The sequence below is a fragment of the Neoarius graeffei genome, chromosome 22, assembly GCF_027579695.1.
Source record: "Neoarius graeffei isolate fNeoGra1 chromosome 22, fNeoGra1.pri, whole genome shotgun sequence".
Classification (NCBI taxonomy): Eukaryota; Metazoa; Chordata; class Actinopteri; order Siluriformes; family Ariidae; genus Neoarius; species Neoarius graeffei.
In genome coordinates, this window is record NC_083590.1 from 41,329,613 (window position 1) to 41,346,271 (window position 16,659).

At 39.8% G+C, this 16,659-nt stretch overlaps 1 protein-coding gene across 1 annotated transcript in view; it reads right to left on the bottom strand.

Annotated features, from left to right (window-relative positions):
• Positions 1 to 16,659, bottom strand: part of grb10a (growth factor receptor-bound protein 10a) — a 154,954-nt gene that overhangs the window by 128,457 nt on the left and 9,838 nt on the right. Inside the window, exons 3-4 of the mRNA XM_060904810.1 lie at positions 12,046 to 12,133; positions 2,602 to 2,845 (exon numbers count right to left, since the gene is read on the bottom strand). Coding sequence (XP_060760793.1) covers positions 2,602 to 2,845; positions 12,046 to 12,133 — 332 coding nt within the window. The remainder of the gene's footprint in view (positions 1 to 2,601; positions 2,846 to 12,045; positions 12,134 to 16,659) is intronic.

A 16,659-nucleotide genomic window follows, 5' to 3' on the forward strand; every position in this document is an offset into this window, starting at 1 on the left:
TCATAAGTTTTCCTCTGTACACCACCACAATGGATTTCAAATGAAACAATCAAGATGTGACTGAAGTGTCAACTTTCAGCTTTAACTCAAGGCGTTTAGCAAAAATACTGCGTTTAGGAATGACAACCATTTTTAGATAGTCCCTCTTGATTGTAAACTTTGCCAATAATGCACCTACCTCCTCGAGAGTGTTCTGGATTTGGTTAGATGTTGTTAAGGGGGTTTTCTTCACCACTGAAAGAATTCTGCGATCATCCACTTTAGTTGTTATCTGTGGTCTTCCAGGTCTTTTGGTGTTGCTGAGCTCGTCAGTGCGTTCCTTCTTTTGATTTGTCCACTCCTAAAGTTTTTGCTATCTCTCTGTTAGGTCTGGTGTTTTGTTTTTTTTCAGCCTAATGATGGCCTACTTCACTTGCGTAAGCACTTCTTTGGACCACATATTGCACCAACAGCTGCCAAACGCAAATTCAACACTTCGAATAAACTTCAGACCTTTCATCTCCTTAATCTGTCATGAAATAGAGAGAAAACAGGCCATAAAGCTACTTATTACTCAATTGTTTAATGACTTTTGAGCATGTGAAAATGGAGGGACCATGTACAACCCAATTCCAAAAAGTTGGGATGCTGTGTAAACTGTAAATAAAAACAGAATGTGATAGATTTTCCATGATTTGCAAATTATGATAACATATCAAATGTTGAAACTGAGAAATGTTATGATTTTTTTTAATATATGCTAATTTTGAACATGATGTCAGTAACATGTTTCAAAAAAGATGGGACAGGGGCATATTTACCACGGTGTTGCATCACCTCTACTTTTAACAACACTCTGTAAACATTTGGGAACTGAGGAAACCAAATGCTGTAGTTTTGAAAGAGAAATGTTGTCCCATTCTTGCCTGACATACAATTTCAGTTGCTCAACAGTTCGGGGTCTCTTTTGTCCTATTTTGCACTTCATAATGTGCCAAATGTTTTAAATGGGAGACAGGTCTGGACTGCAGGCAGGCCAGTTTAGCACCCAGACTCTTTTACTATGGAGCACAATTTTAATATGTGCAGAAAGCGGTTTGGCATTGTCTTGCTGAAAGAAGGAAGGCCTTCCTTGAAAAAGATTTTGTCTGGATGGCAACATATTGCTCTGAAACGTGTATGTATCATTCAGTATTAATGATGCCTTCCCAGATGTACGAGCTACCCATGTCATGTGCAATAATGCCCCCTCATACCATCACTGATGCTGGCTTTTGAACTGTGCACTGATAACAAGCCGGATGGTCCCTCTCCTCTTTAGCCTGGAGGACATGGTGTCCATGATTTCAAAAAGAATTTCTACTTTTGATCCGAGAGACCTCGGTACAATTTCCACTTCGCCTCAGTCCATCGTAAAAGCGCTCAGGCCCAGAGAAGGTGACAGTATTTTTGGATATTGTTTATATCTGTTTTTGATTTGCATTTGTGGATGCAGTAATGAACTGTTTTCACAGATGATGGTTTTCTGAAGTGTTCCTGAGCCCATACAGTGATTTCCACTACAGACACGCGTCTGATTTTAATGCAGTGTCTCCTGAGGGCCTGAAGATCCAGTGTCAGTTTTCAGCCTTGTCTCTTGCATACAGAGATTTCTCCAGATTCTCTGAATCTTTTAATGATATTATGTACCATAGATGATGTGATCCCCAAGTTTATTGCAGTTTTACATTGAGGAACATTATTCTTAAATTGTTGCACTGTTTGCCCACATAGTCTTTCACAGAGCAGTGAACCCCTCCCCATCTTTACTTCTGAGAGACTCCGCATCTCTGGGATGCTCATTTTATACTCAATCATGTTACTGACCTGCTGCCAATTAAGCAAATAAGTTTTTTTGCTTGTTTGTTTGTTTTTGTTTTTTAATATTACACAACTATTTCAGTCTTTTGTTGCCCAGTCCCAACTTTTCTGAAACATGTTGCTGACATCACATTCAAAACGAGCATATATTTCCCAAAAAACAATTAAATTTCTCAGTTTCAACATTTGATATGTTGTCTTTGGACTATTTTCAATGAGATATATGGTTTCCATGATTTTCAACTCTTCACATTCTGTTTTTATTTATGTTTTACACAGCGTCCCAACCTTTTTGGAATTGAGGTTGTTAAAAAATGGCAATATTTTTGTTAAACACCTGAATTAAATCTGGAATTCTACACTTCAACCACATCTTGATTGCTTCATTTTAAATCCATTGTGGTGCTGGACATGGGTGAAATTATGAAAATTGTGTCACTATCCAAATATTTATGGACCTGATTGTATGTATAACCATCAGAAATGGATGCTGAACATAAGATGGGAAATGAATAACGAAACCAGCATGTAGTTGTGAACATTTATGTGGCTGTTCTTGATATTCCTAGTTCCCCAAAAAACAGCTTCATGCAGGACACCTGTCTTGGTTTGTCTAGTTTTTTTCGTCTAATACATTTAATATAAGCCTTATATTTCTACTGTAAGTACCACTGGAAACATATGCATTTTATGTAAGTGATATGTGGCGCCAGAGATATGTATTAAAAAAGAAAAAGAGAAGTTAGGATCATTGTGTGTTACCTAACAGCCAGGATATGAACAGGTTGGGAGCGGCAGGCTTTCTGGGCAGGTGAGTGAGTAGCTGTCGCTTGGCTATTTGACAGATGTGATGGCAAAGCGGTCCTCTTAATCTGGACACCAGTGCCTTGGCCATTGTGCAGGAGAGGGATGGTGTCAGAGTGCTGAGTCTTAAAAGAGTAAAGGCCCTCATAGGGTGACAGGGATGTCATGTCATTCACCAAAGCCTCTAGATCGACATCATCATCTGGATGGAGAGAAGGAAAGTGAGACAGGGAGACCTCAAATAATGCATAAATCATAAGTCACATTCATACTGGGATGCCTGGTAATCAAAAAGTGAGCATCAAACCTCACACTTTAAAATACCAACACAGCAGCAACTCTACACTAGGTGTCAGCAACTGATCAAATAAGGCAAACTGTCAACAGAAATAAAAGACAAAAAAAAAAGCCGAGACCATAGTCAAGAGACCAAGACAAAAAAGACATTTTTCTAATGAATGAGTGAATTTACTTGCACTAATAAAACATCTAAGACCAAGACTAGAAACACTGTGCTTCCTAAACACAGGTTAAAGTTAGATATTAAGAACCATCCCCAGGATATTTCATCCTAATCTGATATTTAATAAATAAATAAATAAATAAAAACCTTTATTTGTCACATATACATCACAGCACAGTGAAATTATTTTCTTTGCATATTCCAGCTTCTTAGGAAGCTGGGGTCAGAGCGCAGGGTCAGCTATGATACGATGGCCCTGGAGCCGAGGGGGTTAAGAACCTTGCTCAAGGGCCCAACAATGGCAGCCTGGTGGTGCTGGGGCTTGAACCCCCAACCTTCTGATCAGTAACTTAGAGCAAGAGGCTACGCCCACATTAATACGTTTTAGTTTTAAAATGCATCACTTTTGCTATGTTTACGTCTGGCGTCCACGGTGGTGTAGTGGTTAGCACTGTCACAGCAAGAAGGTTCTGGGTTGAAGGGGGCCTTTCTGTGCGGAGTTTGCATGTTCTCCCCGTGTCTGTGTGGGTTTCCTCCGGGTGCTCCGGTTTCCCCCACAGTCCAAAGACATACGGTTAGGTTAACATAGGGTGGCCTTAGGCTGAGGTTGGGCTGAAGTGCCCTTGAGCGAGGCACCTAACCCCCAACTGCTCCCTGGGCACTGTAGCATAGCTGCCCACTGCTCTGGGTATGTATGTGTGGTCATTGCTCACTTGTGTGTGTTTACTGCTTCAGATGGGTTAAATGCAGAGGAGGAATTTCACTGTGTGACAAATAAAGGCTTCTTGGCTCCTCTGGAATTTTAAAGCTCCAAAAATGGAGGTTTTTGGAAACGTTGCTAGCCCTGTTTTAGTAGGAAAACTCTGGGGTTGCATTTTAGTCTGGGGGAAAAAAAAGGAGACATTTGGAAACGACGCAGACACCGACGTTTGCTTCCTGGCTGGGTCTTATCAGTCACGATGTATCTTTCCCTGATTCATCACACTCCTATCACATGACCCTTTTCCAGAAGAAAACAAGTGGGACAGCTGTTTACACCGGCATGCGCATGCCCAGTGTACATGAATGGTCATGTGATGTTTTCAGACGTGTTAGTATGGATGGTGATCATTTCTAATACAGAGCCTAAACGCTCATCTGGATGGAGAAGTTCTTAATGTGGATGTAACCTTAACTGCTAAACCACTACTTCCCCTAAAAAGTGTTAATGGTTACTTTTATTACCAGTTTTTACTCCTGCATTAAGGCCATGATTTCTGGCAATAAGATGCTCATATTTATAATTTCACTAAGACTATATAGGCATGTATGATTTCCATTTGAATAATCAGAAAGGCAGCTCTGCGATCAGTGAGATAGAGTAAGCTCACTAAAAACGATCAAAGAAAATACATATTTAATGTCTGGCTGCTTCAGAGAAATGTTTGATTTGTAATCTGGATAAACCACATGTTGCGCAACTTTGTAGAACACCAAAAGTTTAGTGAAGATTAAAGAAGTTAGAGCAATGCAGAAAATCAGAACAAAAGCTGAATAAATACTCACTGGCCACTTTATAAGGAACACTATACTAATATTGAGTAAGACTCCTGTTTGCTCTTAGCCTCAATTCATTGTGTCATGAATTCCACAAATATATATTTGAGAGTCTGGTCCATGTTGACAGGATTGCATCACATAAATGCGGCAGGTTGTCAGCTGCATGATCATGCTGTTAATTGTCCATTCTATCACATCCCAAAGCTGCTCGACTGGATTCAAAACCTGGTGACTTGGGCTTTGCGACATGGCGCGTTATCACACTGGGAGAACAACTATAAAATGGGAAAATTGTGGCCATAAAGGGATACACATCGTCAGCAAGAATACTCAGATAGGCTGTGGCATTTAAACAATGCTCAACTGGTGTTAAAGGGCCCGATGTGTGCCAAGAAAATATTCCCCACACCAATACACCACCCCCACCAGCCTGAACTGTTGACACAAGAACTCATGCTGTTGATGGCAAATTCTGCATGTTACAGAAGAAATCGAGATTTGACACATCAGCCAATAGTTTCCCCGACTTGTATACAGTACCAGTCAAAAGTTTGTACACCCGTACTCATTCATAGGTTTTTCTGTATTTTGACTATTTTCTATATTGTAGAACAATACTGAAGACATCAAAAAGTAGGAAATCACATACAGAACTTGTATGGAATTATGTGTTAAACAAAAAAAAAAGTGTTAAAAAGAGAAAAAATGTTGAATATTTATGATTCATAAAACAAAAAAAAGCTACCATTTACCTTGACGATTTACACACTATGGAGCACTTGCATGTGACGTCACAGCCGATCCAGATTGTGACAGACGCCATCGTGTCGGTCAAACGCCATATTCCGCCTTCTACTTCTACTTCTGGTTCTACTTCTGCTTTTACTTCTACCTTTTCTTCTGGAAAACCCTACTACAACGGCTGTGGCTACACGCTCTCCCTACCTGTGCACGTTTTTTATGTTTTTTGTGTGTATTTTTGCATGTTGTTCGTCTGTACCGGACTTCAATATCCACTACAACCGTATGGACTTACTGGACATTGGTTTCCAGCAGAAAATGACGGTTTGTAGCGATTTCCATCGCATGCACAACATTCCGGACGAGAAAAAAAAATAATAATAACATTCCGGGCGAGACCAGCGGGGTCTCCGTGGATTGTTATCGGAAGCAAAGCGAAGGAGGCGGCGCCGGGAGCAGAAGCGAGGCTACAGGCAGAGCCGGCCTGTTGACTAAGCTCAGAAAACAGCTACTCAAACCTCCACTGCCAAGCCTCTACCTCTCCAACGCCAGATCCATGTAAACAAGACGGACGATTTGGAATTACCTTATTCTATTCTATAATCGGCTGGTCAGTGCTATACTCAATACTTAAGTGACTTACCCATCCAGTGAGGATTGTTATTTTCTTGTTTACAAGATGCCACATCTGAGTCGCTGACAAATCCTGAATTTCTGTAAAGATAACTATCCAGAGATTTATAAGCACGCAGTGCTTCACCACTGAACAGCGAGGGAAAGTTGATGAGGTAATCATACACGTCCGGGTATTCCGCTGGCAGTTCAAAATCCGGTCGTGAAAACTCCGTCCGGAAAGCCATAAGGGTCACAAATCTGTAGATCGTTTATTTTAGACATATATCTAGTTATCTGTTCATTAGAAAAATGAGCCGTGTAGTCCGTCGGTTGAAATTGATCCATTCTGTACACGAGTGCAGCAGTATTCAGCGGTGTTTTTGACCGACAAGATGGGGGTTGTGTACTTTCCGGTCACGTGACTGCAAGATCTCTATTGGCATTATCTTAACCAGCTTCATGAGGTCATCACCTGGAATGATTTTCAATTAACAGGTGTGTCTCGTCAAAAGTTAATTAGTGGATGAGTTTCTTTCATTCTTAATGTGTTTGAGATCAAACAGTAAATAGTAAATAATAAACATACAGTAATTAGCCCCACTCCATGACTGTAGTAATCCATATTATGTCCAGAACCGCTCAAATACAGCGGGACTTTAAAGTTTGTGAACCCTTTAGAATTTTCTATATTTCTGCATAAATATTACCTAAATCATCATCAGATTTTCACACAAGTCCTAAAAGTAGATAAAGAGAATCCAATTAAACAAATGAGACAAAAATATTATGCTTGGTCATTTATTTATTGAGGAAAATGATCCAATATTATATATCTGAGTGGCAAAAGTATGTGAACATTTGCTTTCAGTATCTGATGTGACCCCCTTGTGCAGCAATAACTGCAACTAAACGTTTCCGGTAACTGTTGATCAGTCCTGCAGACTGGCTTGGAGGAATTTTAGCCCGTTCCTCCGTACAGAACAACTTCAACTCTGGGATGTTGGTGGGTTTCCTCACATGAACTGCTCGCTTCAGGTCCTTCCACAACATTTCAATTGGATTAAGGTCAGGACTTTGACTTGGCCATTCCAAAACATTAACTTTATTCTTCTTTAACCATTCTTTGGTAGAACGACTTGGGTGCTTAGGGTCGTTGTCCATGCATGCATGACCCACCTTCTCTTGAGATTCAGGCCCCGTCCACACGAGTACGCGGCCTCACCCAATACGCTGTCATTTTGAAAAAAATCTTCGTAAACATGGCGTCGTTTCGATTCACTGGAAACGACCCAAAACGCTGTAGTATATATGCCAGGCCTGTATGTGGTGCTGTGACGCCACCACACCAATACACTAAAACTGGAAGAGAAGCCATGGAGCATGCGTATAAAGGTCACGCGCTGTTTACAAAACAAGCTCATAACACGAGAAGTTTTGTTGCTCCTCGCAGTAATATAAAAGCAGAAGGTTTTGTTGTAGCAGCCATAATAGACTGAGTTGTTTCTGCAGTACGAGCACAAGCCTGTAGTCCGCCGTTGTTGTTGTTATGACGCGTCTAGCGGCAGCAGCTGAGGTTAAAGGTTGGAGAGGCGGGGCTTATACGTCATCGTTTCTGAAAAAATCCGCTTCGCCGTCCAGATGACTCCGGGCTATCCGGCGTTTTTGGATTTTCCCACTCTGGGACCCGTTTTCAAAAAATACCGGTTTCACACCTCGAAAAAGCCAGCTCCGTCTGGACACGAGGCCAAAACGATAAAGTATTTATACGGATTCAACAAAAACGTACTCGTGTGGACAGGGCCTCAGTTCATGGACAGATGTCCTGACATTTTCCTTTAGAATTCGCTGGAATGATTCAGAATTCATTGTTCCATCAATGATGGCAAGCCGTCCTGGCCCAGATGCAGCAAAACACGCCCAAACCATGATACTACCACCATGTTTCACAGATGGGATAAGGTTCTTATGCTGGAATGCAGTGTTTTCCTTTCTCCAAACATAACGCTTCTCATTTAAACCAAAAAGTTATATTTTGGCTCATCTGTCCACAAAACATTTTTCCAATAGCTTTCTGGCCTGTCCATGGGATCTTTAGCAAACTGCAGACAAGCAGTAATGTTCTTTTTGGAGAGCAGTGGCTTTCTCTTTGCAACCCTGCCATGCACACCATTGTTGTTCAGTGTTCTCCTGATGATGGACTCATGAACATTAACATTAGCCAATGTGAGAGAGGCCTTCAGTTGCTTAGAAGTTACCCTGGGGTCCTTTGTGACCTCACCGACTATTACATGCCTTGCTCTTGGAGTGATCTTTATTGCTCGACTACTCCTGGGGAGGGTAACAATGGTCTTGAATTTCCTCCATTTGTACACAATCTGTCTGACTGTGGATTGGTGGAGTCCAAACTCTTTAGAGATGGTTTTGTAACCTTTTCCAGCCTGACTAGCATCAACAATGCTTTTTCTGAGGTCCTCAGAAATCTTTGTTCGTGCCATGATATACTTCCACAAACATGTGTTGTGAAGATCAGACTTTGATAGATCCCTGTTCTTTAAATAAAACAGGGTGCCCACTCACACCTGATTTTCATCCCATTGATTGAAAACACCTGACTCTAATTTCACCTTCAAATTAACTGCTAATCCTAGAGGTTCACATACTTTTGCCACTCACAGATATGTAATATTGGATCATTTTCCTCAATAAATAAATGACCAAGTATAATATTTTTGTCTCATTTGTTTAACTGGGTTCTCTTTATCTACTTTTAGGACTTGTGTGAACATCTGATGATGTTTTAGGTCATATTTATGCAGAAATATAGAAAATTCTAAACGGTTCACAAACTTTCAAGCAACACTGTAAGTAAAGAGAAATGACATCCGTTATTACTTTAAGACATGAAGTGTCTTTTAATGAATAACAATTTAAAAAAATAATTAGAAGGTGTGTCCAAGCTTTTGATTGGTACTATGTGTATATAACATACCTCAACACAAATATCCTCACCTCTGCAATGAGGTCCAAAAGTCTGAGACCACATTGAAAATCTGGGATTTTTTTTTCTCATTTAAAACAGGGTTTTTTTTTTAAATATTTAATTATTTTTACCAGAGTCCAAAAAAATGGAATTTCTTCCTGTTTTGGGGGTGCCATGTTCAGTCCTGAATTTACTTGGATTTCAAACTCCAAGTGCTTTAATAATGTGCAGTTTTCAAGTATTTTTTTAAACTAGCCTACTTGATTTAAATGTTATCATTTTATTGTGGCAGCTGTATGTGGTGTTTTACTATCAAAAAACCTTTAGTTGTATTGTCCACTTTATCTCTGTACTAGCATTATTGTGGAGAGGTGTGAATCGTTTGCCTTCCCCATCTCACTGCTCACCAGCAGCTAAACACAGAGTAACGATACTCTACACACACAAACCCAACAGTGTTCTGACTAACCTTATAACAGACTTAGGTGGGGTTTACATTAGACCGTATCAGCGGATCATCAGATTAACGTTTTTAAAACGATTAGTGTGCACACAGCAACACCAATACACGATTCGCGTGCACACAGCAATGCCAATACACGGATACCCTCGGCTCCGCAGGCATCCTGCGCTCCAAATCACTCCGCCCTGAACAGCGAGTGCCCTCTGGAGGGTGCGCACTCTGGCCCTGCGCAGCTCACAGAGCGCGCGAGTGAAGTGCACAAGCAGTGATTCGGGACTGAGCCGCTGTGTGTGTGATCCCAGCGCATATCACTTACCACTTGCAAGTGGAAGGATGGCAAGCCTAAAGACAATCATAACTACACAATGGGCAGTATTTGCATCAGTATTTGCAGTATTTTCATACTTTTATACTCTTTAATGAAAGGTGATACAAGGCGGAAGTCCGCACCGTTTTTCAGCAGTCGCGTCACATGACCAACGCCAGCGAATCAGGAAGGTGGATGTCACAGTGACATTGTCCAATGACGACGCCAGCTAGAGCTCAGCACAGCGTATCCACGTATTCTCAATGTTTACACAGCACCGGACCAGACACGATCTAGATTGAATACGTGGACCCTGGCGGATTCCCTTTTCCAGGCATTTTAATGTAAACGGACAGTGCATCCGCGAAGAAAACGAGACAGATACGGTCTAATGTAAACTTGGCTTTACAGTGATAAAATAATGCATTTGTTAATAATACTGACTGAAAATGTTCAATTGGCCAGAAAATCAAAAATGGCCCTTAAGGAATAGCAGTTTACAAAGAAAGTAAATGTTCAATATTTTGAATTTCACTATTTCTAGGTCCCTAGATTTTTCTTATCCATTCCATGAAAGCACATATTCAGATGACACTCTGGTGGATTAGATATAACATAAATCATCAGGTTTTACAAACTAGTGAAGTCTATGTCATCTCTAATGCGCTGTCGTTATAGCAAAAGCTGGAAATACGAAATACAGCGGCAGCTACAATTATCAACACCTTTTCAGATTTACCAATAAAAAACAATTTTACAAAGGGGAGTTTCAGTTACAACAGTTATTATTGGTTAATTAATCAATCAACCGGAAGACCCCCCCCCCCCCCCCCCCCATCTTGTCATCTGATGACACAGCTTGTTACCTGAGATGGAATTTTTCATCGCTATTTTGTATCTAAATGCACATTTGAGAAGTCACGTGAGGTGTCGATAATAGTGATCACTTTTACGGGTATCCACCATTATCGACACTCTGAGGAATTAAGGGACATTTACAACTGTTATGGATCGATCTTTGTGTTACATTGCTGAAGTAGATGAAGTACTTTAAAAAAATAAAAGTGCAAATATCTACCACATATTAGAGTATCAGTAAACATTTTACATTTTTAGATGTAAAAATATAAAGTTTTGGTTTGAGGAATGACATGTGACCTTTGACCTGGATTTTCATGTAGTTACAATGTCAATTCCCTGTTCACATTTATTGGTAAACTACAAAACTAGAAATTAATACAAACAACAACAACAAAAGATTAACAAAATGTGATCTACAAAAATACTTAGAAAGTGGGTAGAAAGTGTAACAAAAATATTTTCTGACGCAGGTTAAACATTATCAGTTCATTTGTTTACAAACATTAGAATTACTTCCTCATTTACATAAGCACCAACATCCATATATTTATATAAAAGATATTTTGGACTAAATACAAGTCTATGTCAAACAAATTTTAAATAAAATCTATGTTTTGTTAACTTAATACCACATACCGATAATTTTTTTTTTTGGGTGTCGATAATTATAGAACGGTGTCGATAATGGTGGACAAAGGTGTCAATAATTGTGGAACGGTGTCACGTGATCTGATACGCCAAGTAATCGTGAATCAACTCATTTTTTTCCAGTGGAAGTTTGAGTAATTATTCATGCACAATTTACATATTGAAAGTCTTTTCTACTTTTGCAATGGGCAAAAGAGCGTTAAGGTGTCAATAATTGTAGCGGCCGCTCTACTAACAAATTTTGAAATTCATGTAAACATTTATAAACTCAGGTTACTGGTAATAAAATAATGAAAATAAATAATCAAATTATTAATTTTAATAAACTAAATAAAAAATAAAGAATGCAAAATAGAAGCCTTTTCACTAATGGTTTGAGACTTCTGGACCCCGCTTTATAGCATAACCATACACGTTTGTACACTATTAGAAACTGTGCATAAACGGAACACAGCCAATAGTGGCACTAACACAGGAAGAAGGGCCTGGCAAAGCTATACCTGGTTTAACTGCACAGGGAACTTGCACAGCAGTACAGAAATACAGAACCCTCCTCATGCATGCTCATGCATGCATAAGTGGACACACACACACACACACACATCTGAGCTTGTTCAGCACAAACATGCAATAAATCAAGAGAAACCCATGTTAATACAATGCAAGCCTGTTTTGTCTAATGATTTCATCATATAAAACTTACTGACCTTAAAATGCTGCCAGAAATAATTCTAGTTATCAGCTAGAATAATATCTTTTAATTTTCAGTGGATCACAGTACCCACCTGGGTGATTAGGAGAGCCTGGATTAGATGACTGCTGGAAGTGAATAAGACTGTCTGATGCACGAGAGGATGTGTGGTCGACATTGTCCTGAAAATGAAGTCAGTTTAGTTGAGCAGATTGTGCAATATGCATATATATATATATACACACACACACACACACACACAGATGTCCTAGAACTGAACATGCCCCTCTGTTAATCCACTTAACATTTATGACAGTACAGCACATGGACAAACCCAAGATGTTCAGCTCCTCAGTTCCAGGATTGTCTGTTGTCACTGATGTCACAAAGATCAGAAACCTTGCTACAGCATCCACAGCACATTTCATGCACATCACTTTACAATTTAAACCGGCCTTGTGAATCGAAAAAAGCTAGGGAACATTCATGAGAAGGAAGCAGAAGAAACAGAAATATATCATACTCCATTTTAAATTTCCAGTTTTCTAAGAAACCCTGGAACATGGAAATTGTTTCCAAGAACTGGTCCTTGTCAAAGGGCTTGCTGTTCCTCTCATCCCCTCTGGCTCCCAGAAAAGAGGACGATACCTAAAATTGCGGATATTTACAGCTTTGAGAAAGCGTGTCTCAAATTCTCTAATGCCGTCGGAATGTTATCACAGCCTGTGGAACAATAAGGCGGCTCAGTGTGACCATACAAAGAAAAAAAACAAGTATTATGGCTTTTTTCATGATTGGAACTGTGTTGATTTTTTTTTTGACGTTTCTCATGTACTTCTAGAAAATCGACTGGAGGAAAAACTGGGGCATGTTATCTATAATGGATTTAGGGAGGAGTGAGCAGAGGAATGGGAAGTGCATGTGTATGGTTCTGTGTGTTGGATTTGGCTGCAGTTCAGCCCTCAGAACAATTATGTAAACTTTAAACCTCCAGCTGATTCTGCGAGGTGGTCAGGATGGTGTTCTTCCTAGAAAGAGACCCAGGCTGAGCTGCTGCTTTTTACAAAGAGCAAATAGAAAGTTAAATCCTTAAAGTTTTAACCTCTGAACTCCTCTGCTGGGGACAAACTGGGAAGAGTTCTGAGAAAGCAAGACACGTGCCCGTGTGTGTGTGTGTGTGTGTGTGTGTATATCCACAGTCACTGAATATGAGCAATCATGCGCTCTGATTGGTTCCTAGGATACAGCTCATATACCACATACATGTCAACCTTTAGTTACCCATGCCCTTAAAAAATCTGTACTTTTCCCTTACATACACCCATGAGCCCTTATACACGAGAAAAAATTCCAATATATAATCCAAAGCACCAATTGTTTTATTCCACATTATACACTCCTATTGTAACAGGCATATTTATCACACTGCATCAAGTTAAAGGGATCAAATAAGTATGTCCTGAATAAAAAGAAATTTTAGATCCCAGAGAAAACAACTGAATTAAAAAGGACTATATGTACAGTCAAGTAAACAATTAACTACTAAAGAGTATGACTAAACTATAAACTTAATTATTTAATATACATTGTATCAGTAATACCAGAATTATTGCTGTAAATTTTGCAAATAAAATGTATTAATATTAAATCTCATCTCATCTCATTATCTCTAGCCGCTTTATCCTTCTACAGGGTCGCAGGCAAGCTGGAGCCTATTCCAGCTGACTACGGGCGAAAGGCGGGGTACACCCTGGACAAGTCGCCAGGTCATCACAGGGCTGACACAGACACAGACAACCATTCACACTCACACCTACGGTCAATTTAGAGTCACCAGTTAACCTAACCTGCATGTCTTTGGACTGTGGGGGAAACCGGAGCACCCGGAGGAAACCCACGCGGACACGGGGAGAACATGCAAACTCCACACAGAAAGGCCCTCGCCGGCCACGGGGCTCGAACCCGGACCTTCTTGTTGTGAGGCGACAGCGCTAACCACTACACCACCGTGCCGCCCTAAGTAGGTATGTTAATTAAAATAGTAGGTTACATGTAATAAATTATATATAATCATGTCAAACAGTAAATGAAGCTTAGTAAAAGTTCCATTTGAGAAAAAAAAGTGTTGACACCACAAGCAGTGTTAGATCCAACTAAAGATGACTGAACCACATCAAGTATATTATGTAAACAAGGATAAGTGAAAATATTAATAAATTATGAAGTTAAATTGAAAATCTTCCCAGTAATTTATAACAATAATTTAAATCTTATTCCTTTTTGGAGTGTTCTTTGTTGTACTGTACAAAGATGTTGCAGATTTGGCACTAGCTATAATATCATTGCTTGGGTAGCAGTTGTAGCTCCTCATCACAGTTCATTTTAATTTGCAGATATGCAGTTAATGTGTCTGCAGCCATATTTTTTCTGTACTCGGTATGGATTTTCCTAACCAATGAAAAAGCCCTCTCACGATCTGCATTGTTATGTGGGAGGCACAGCAAAGCAGTAAAAAGTTGTTTCAGCATTGGAAACCTGGCAACACCCAGGTTTACAAATTTGTGTAAATTTGTTCACAAATGTATTCTTTATTTTCATATATAATTTTTTTTTTGTATTTTTATCCATGTATTTATATGTTTACTATTTATTGAATGCACTCGTTTCGGTTGGGTTAGTCGCCCGTGGACCATTGGGGGTGGGGGGGATCATGGATGCACGGGTCCCTTGTTAAGGGTCCCTTGCTATCCATGGCCCCTTTGTCCTCGCCCTTCGGGCTTGCGGATTGCTGAATTCATTGAAATAAGTGTTTATATTGTATTTATTTTTTTTTTGTGTGTGTATATATATAAGATGCTATATATATATATATATATATATATATATATATATATATATATATATATATATATATATATAAGATGTGTAAGATGCTAGCTGGATCAGCGTACATGGAGAGGCACAACCAAGTGGCTGGGATAGTATACAGGAACATCTGCAACCAGTATGGAATAGAAATACCCAAGTCCCAATGGGCCATACCAAAGAAGGTGGCTGAGAACAACAGGGCCAAGATTCTGTGGGACTTCAGCTTCCAGACTGACAAACAGATCCTGGCTAACCAACCGGACATAGTGGTGGTGGACAAAGAGCAGAAGAGGGTGGTGGTGATAGATGTGGCGATCCCAGCTGATGCCAACATCAGGAAGAAGGAACATGAGAAACTTGAGAAGTATCAAGGGTTGAAAGAGCAGCTGGAACGGATGTGGAAGGTCAAGGGTTGCGTGGTCCCCGTGGTAGTGGGGGCACTTGGGGCAGTAACCCCCAAACTGGGAGAGTGGCTCCAGCAAATCCCAGGAACAACATCTGAAGCCTCAGTCCAGAAGAGCGCAGTCCTAGGAACATCGAAGATACTGCGCAGAACCCTCAAACTCCCAGGCCTCTGGTAGAGGACCCGAGCTTGAGGATGACATGGATACCACCCCCCCGCCGGGGGTGAGAAGGAGATTTTTTTTTTTAATGTGTGCGCATGTATGTATGTGTTTTTTTTTTTAGTTCTAGTATAGTATTCACTGTTTTAGGAGTATTTTGATTAAAGATTAAAGCAGTTTTTACATCGAAGACCTTTCCCCAATATACATCTATTATTTTCTTGATCAATAAAAGAAAATCAGAGCATGGCAAACATGTAGATGGTGTTAAATTGCTTCCATCCCCTACTACACATTTTAGAGACAGGTTACCAACGGTTGTTACCACCATTACTCTTCATTCAATACTTTTCCAGTTTACTGACGACTGATGGTAGTAACAGATGTTGGTCATCTGTGTCTACATATAATGTCTACCAGCAATTAAAATGTTTAGGTTAGCAAAACCAGAAATCGCTGGTTAACTACAGTTGCCGTTGTATAAACGGCGACTCCCAGTATTGCCTCCCTAAATTATCATGATAATGGAGGAAGCTTTCCTACATGCAAACAATAAAAACTTTAAAAAAAAAAACACACAAATGCTTACCTGTGCAGTCTTTGAATCGGGAAACATTTTTTTTCGCTAGCTGCGAAATAAGGTCTGCCATAGTCGGGGGGATGTTGTATCCACGAGAAATTGGCAGAACATAACTTCTGCAGCCGTCACAGAAGTCTGGGCAGTCTGAGCCGATGTATTTAAATGACCGAGAAAACCACGTGCAACTATAAAACCACATAAATCGAAAATAGTTCCGTTTCACTGGGCATGCGTGTTTGAAAAAATAAATGGTGGATGCTAAGAAAATTCTCTCAGAGTAATGGAAAAAAATCTCTGATACGAAACGTAATTTTCCCGTATGAAAATCAGTGTACGCCATATTAGCCAAAAAATTGCATTTTCCCGTACAAAATACGGGGAAACCGTATAACTTGACATGTATGTATACCATGAGTAGAGGAAAACAAAATGGCGGAGCGCATCAAGTCAGATATATCACTTTGTTATCAAGTATTTAAAAGAAACAGAAATAGCGAAAAGAATATAGTCACCCCCCCCCCCAAAAAAAAAAATATATATATATATATATATATATATATATATATATATATATATATATATATATATATATATCCCCTGTTCCACACTCCAACCCAGTCAGTGGCAGTAATGCACCTTTAAGTTGGTTTGCCAACCACCAAAAAAAAACCTAAAGATGAAGAAGAAAATGGCAGCG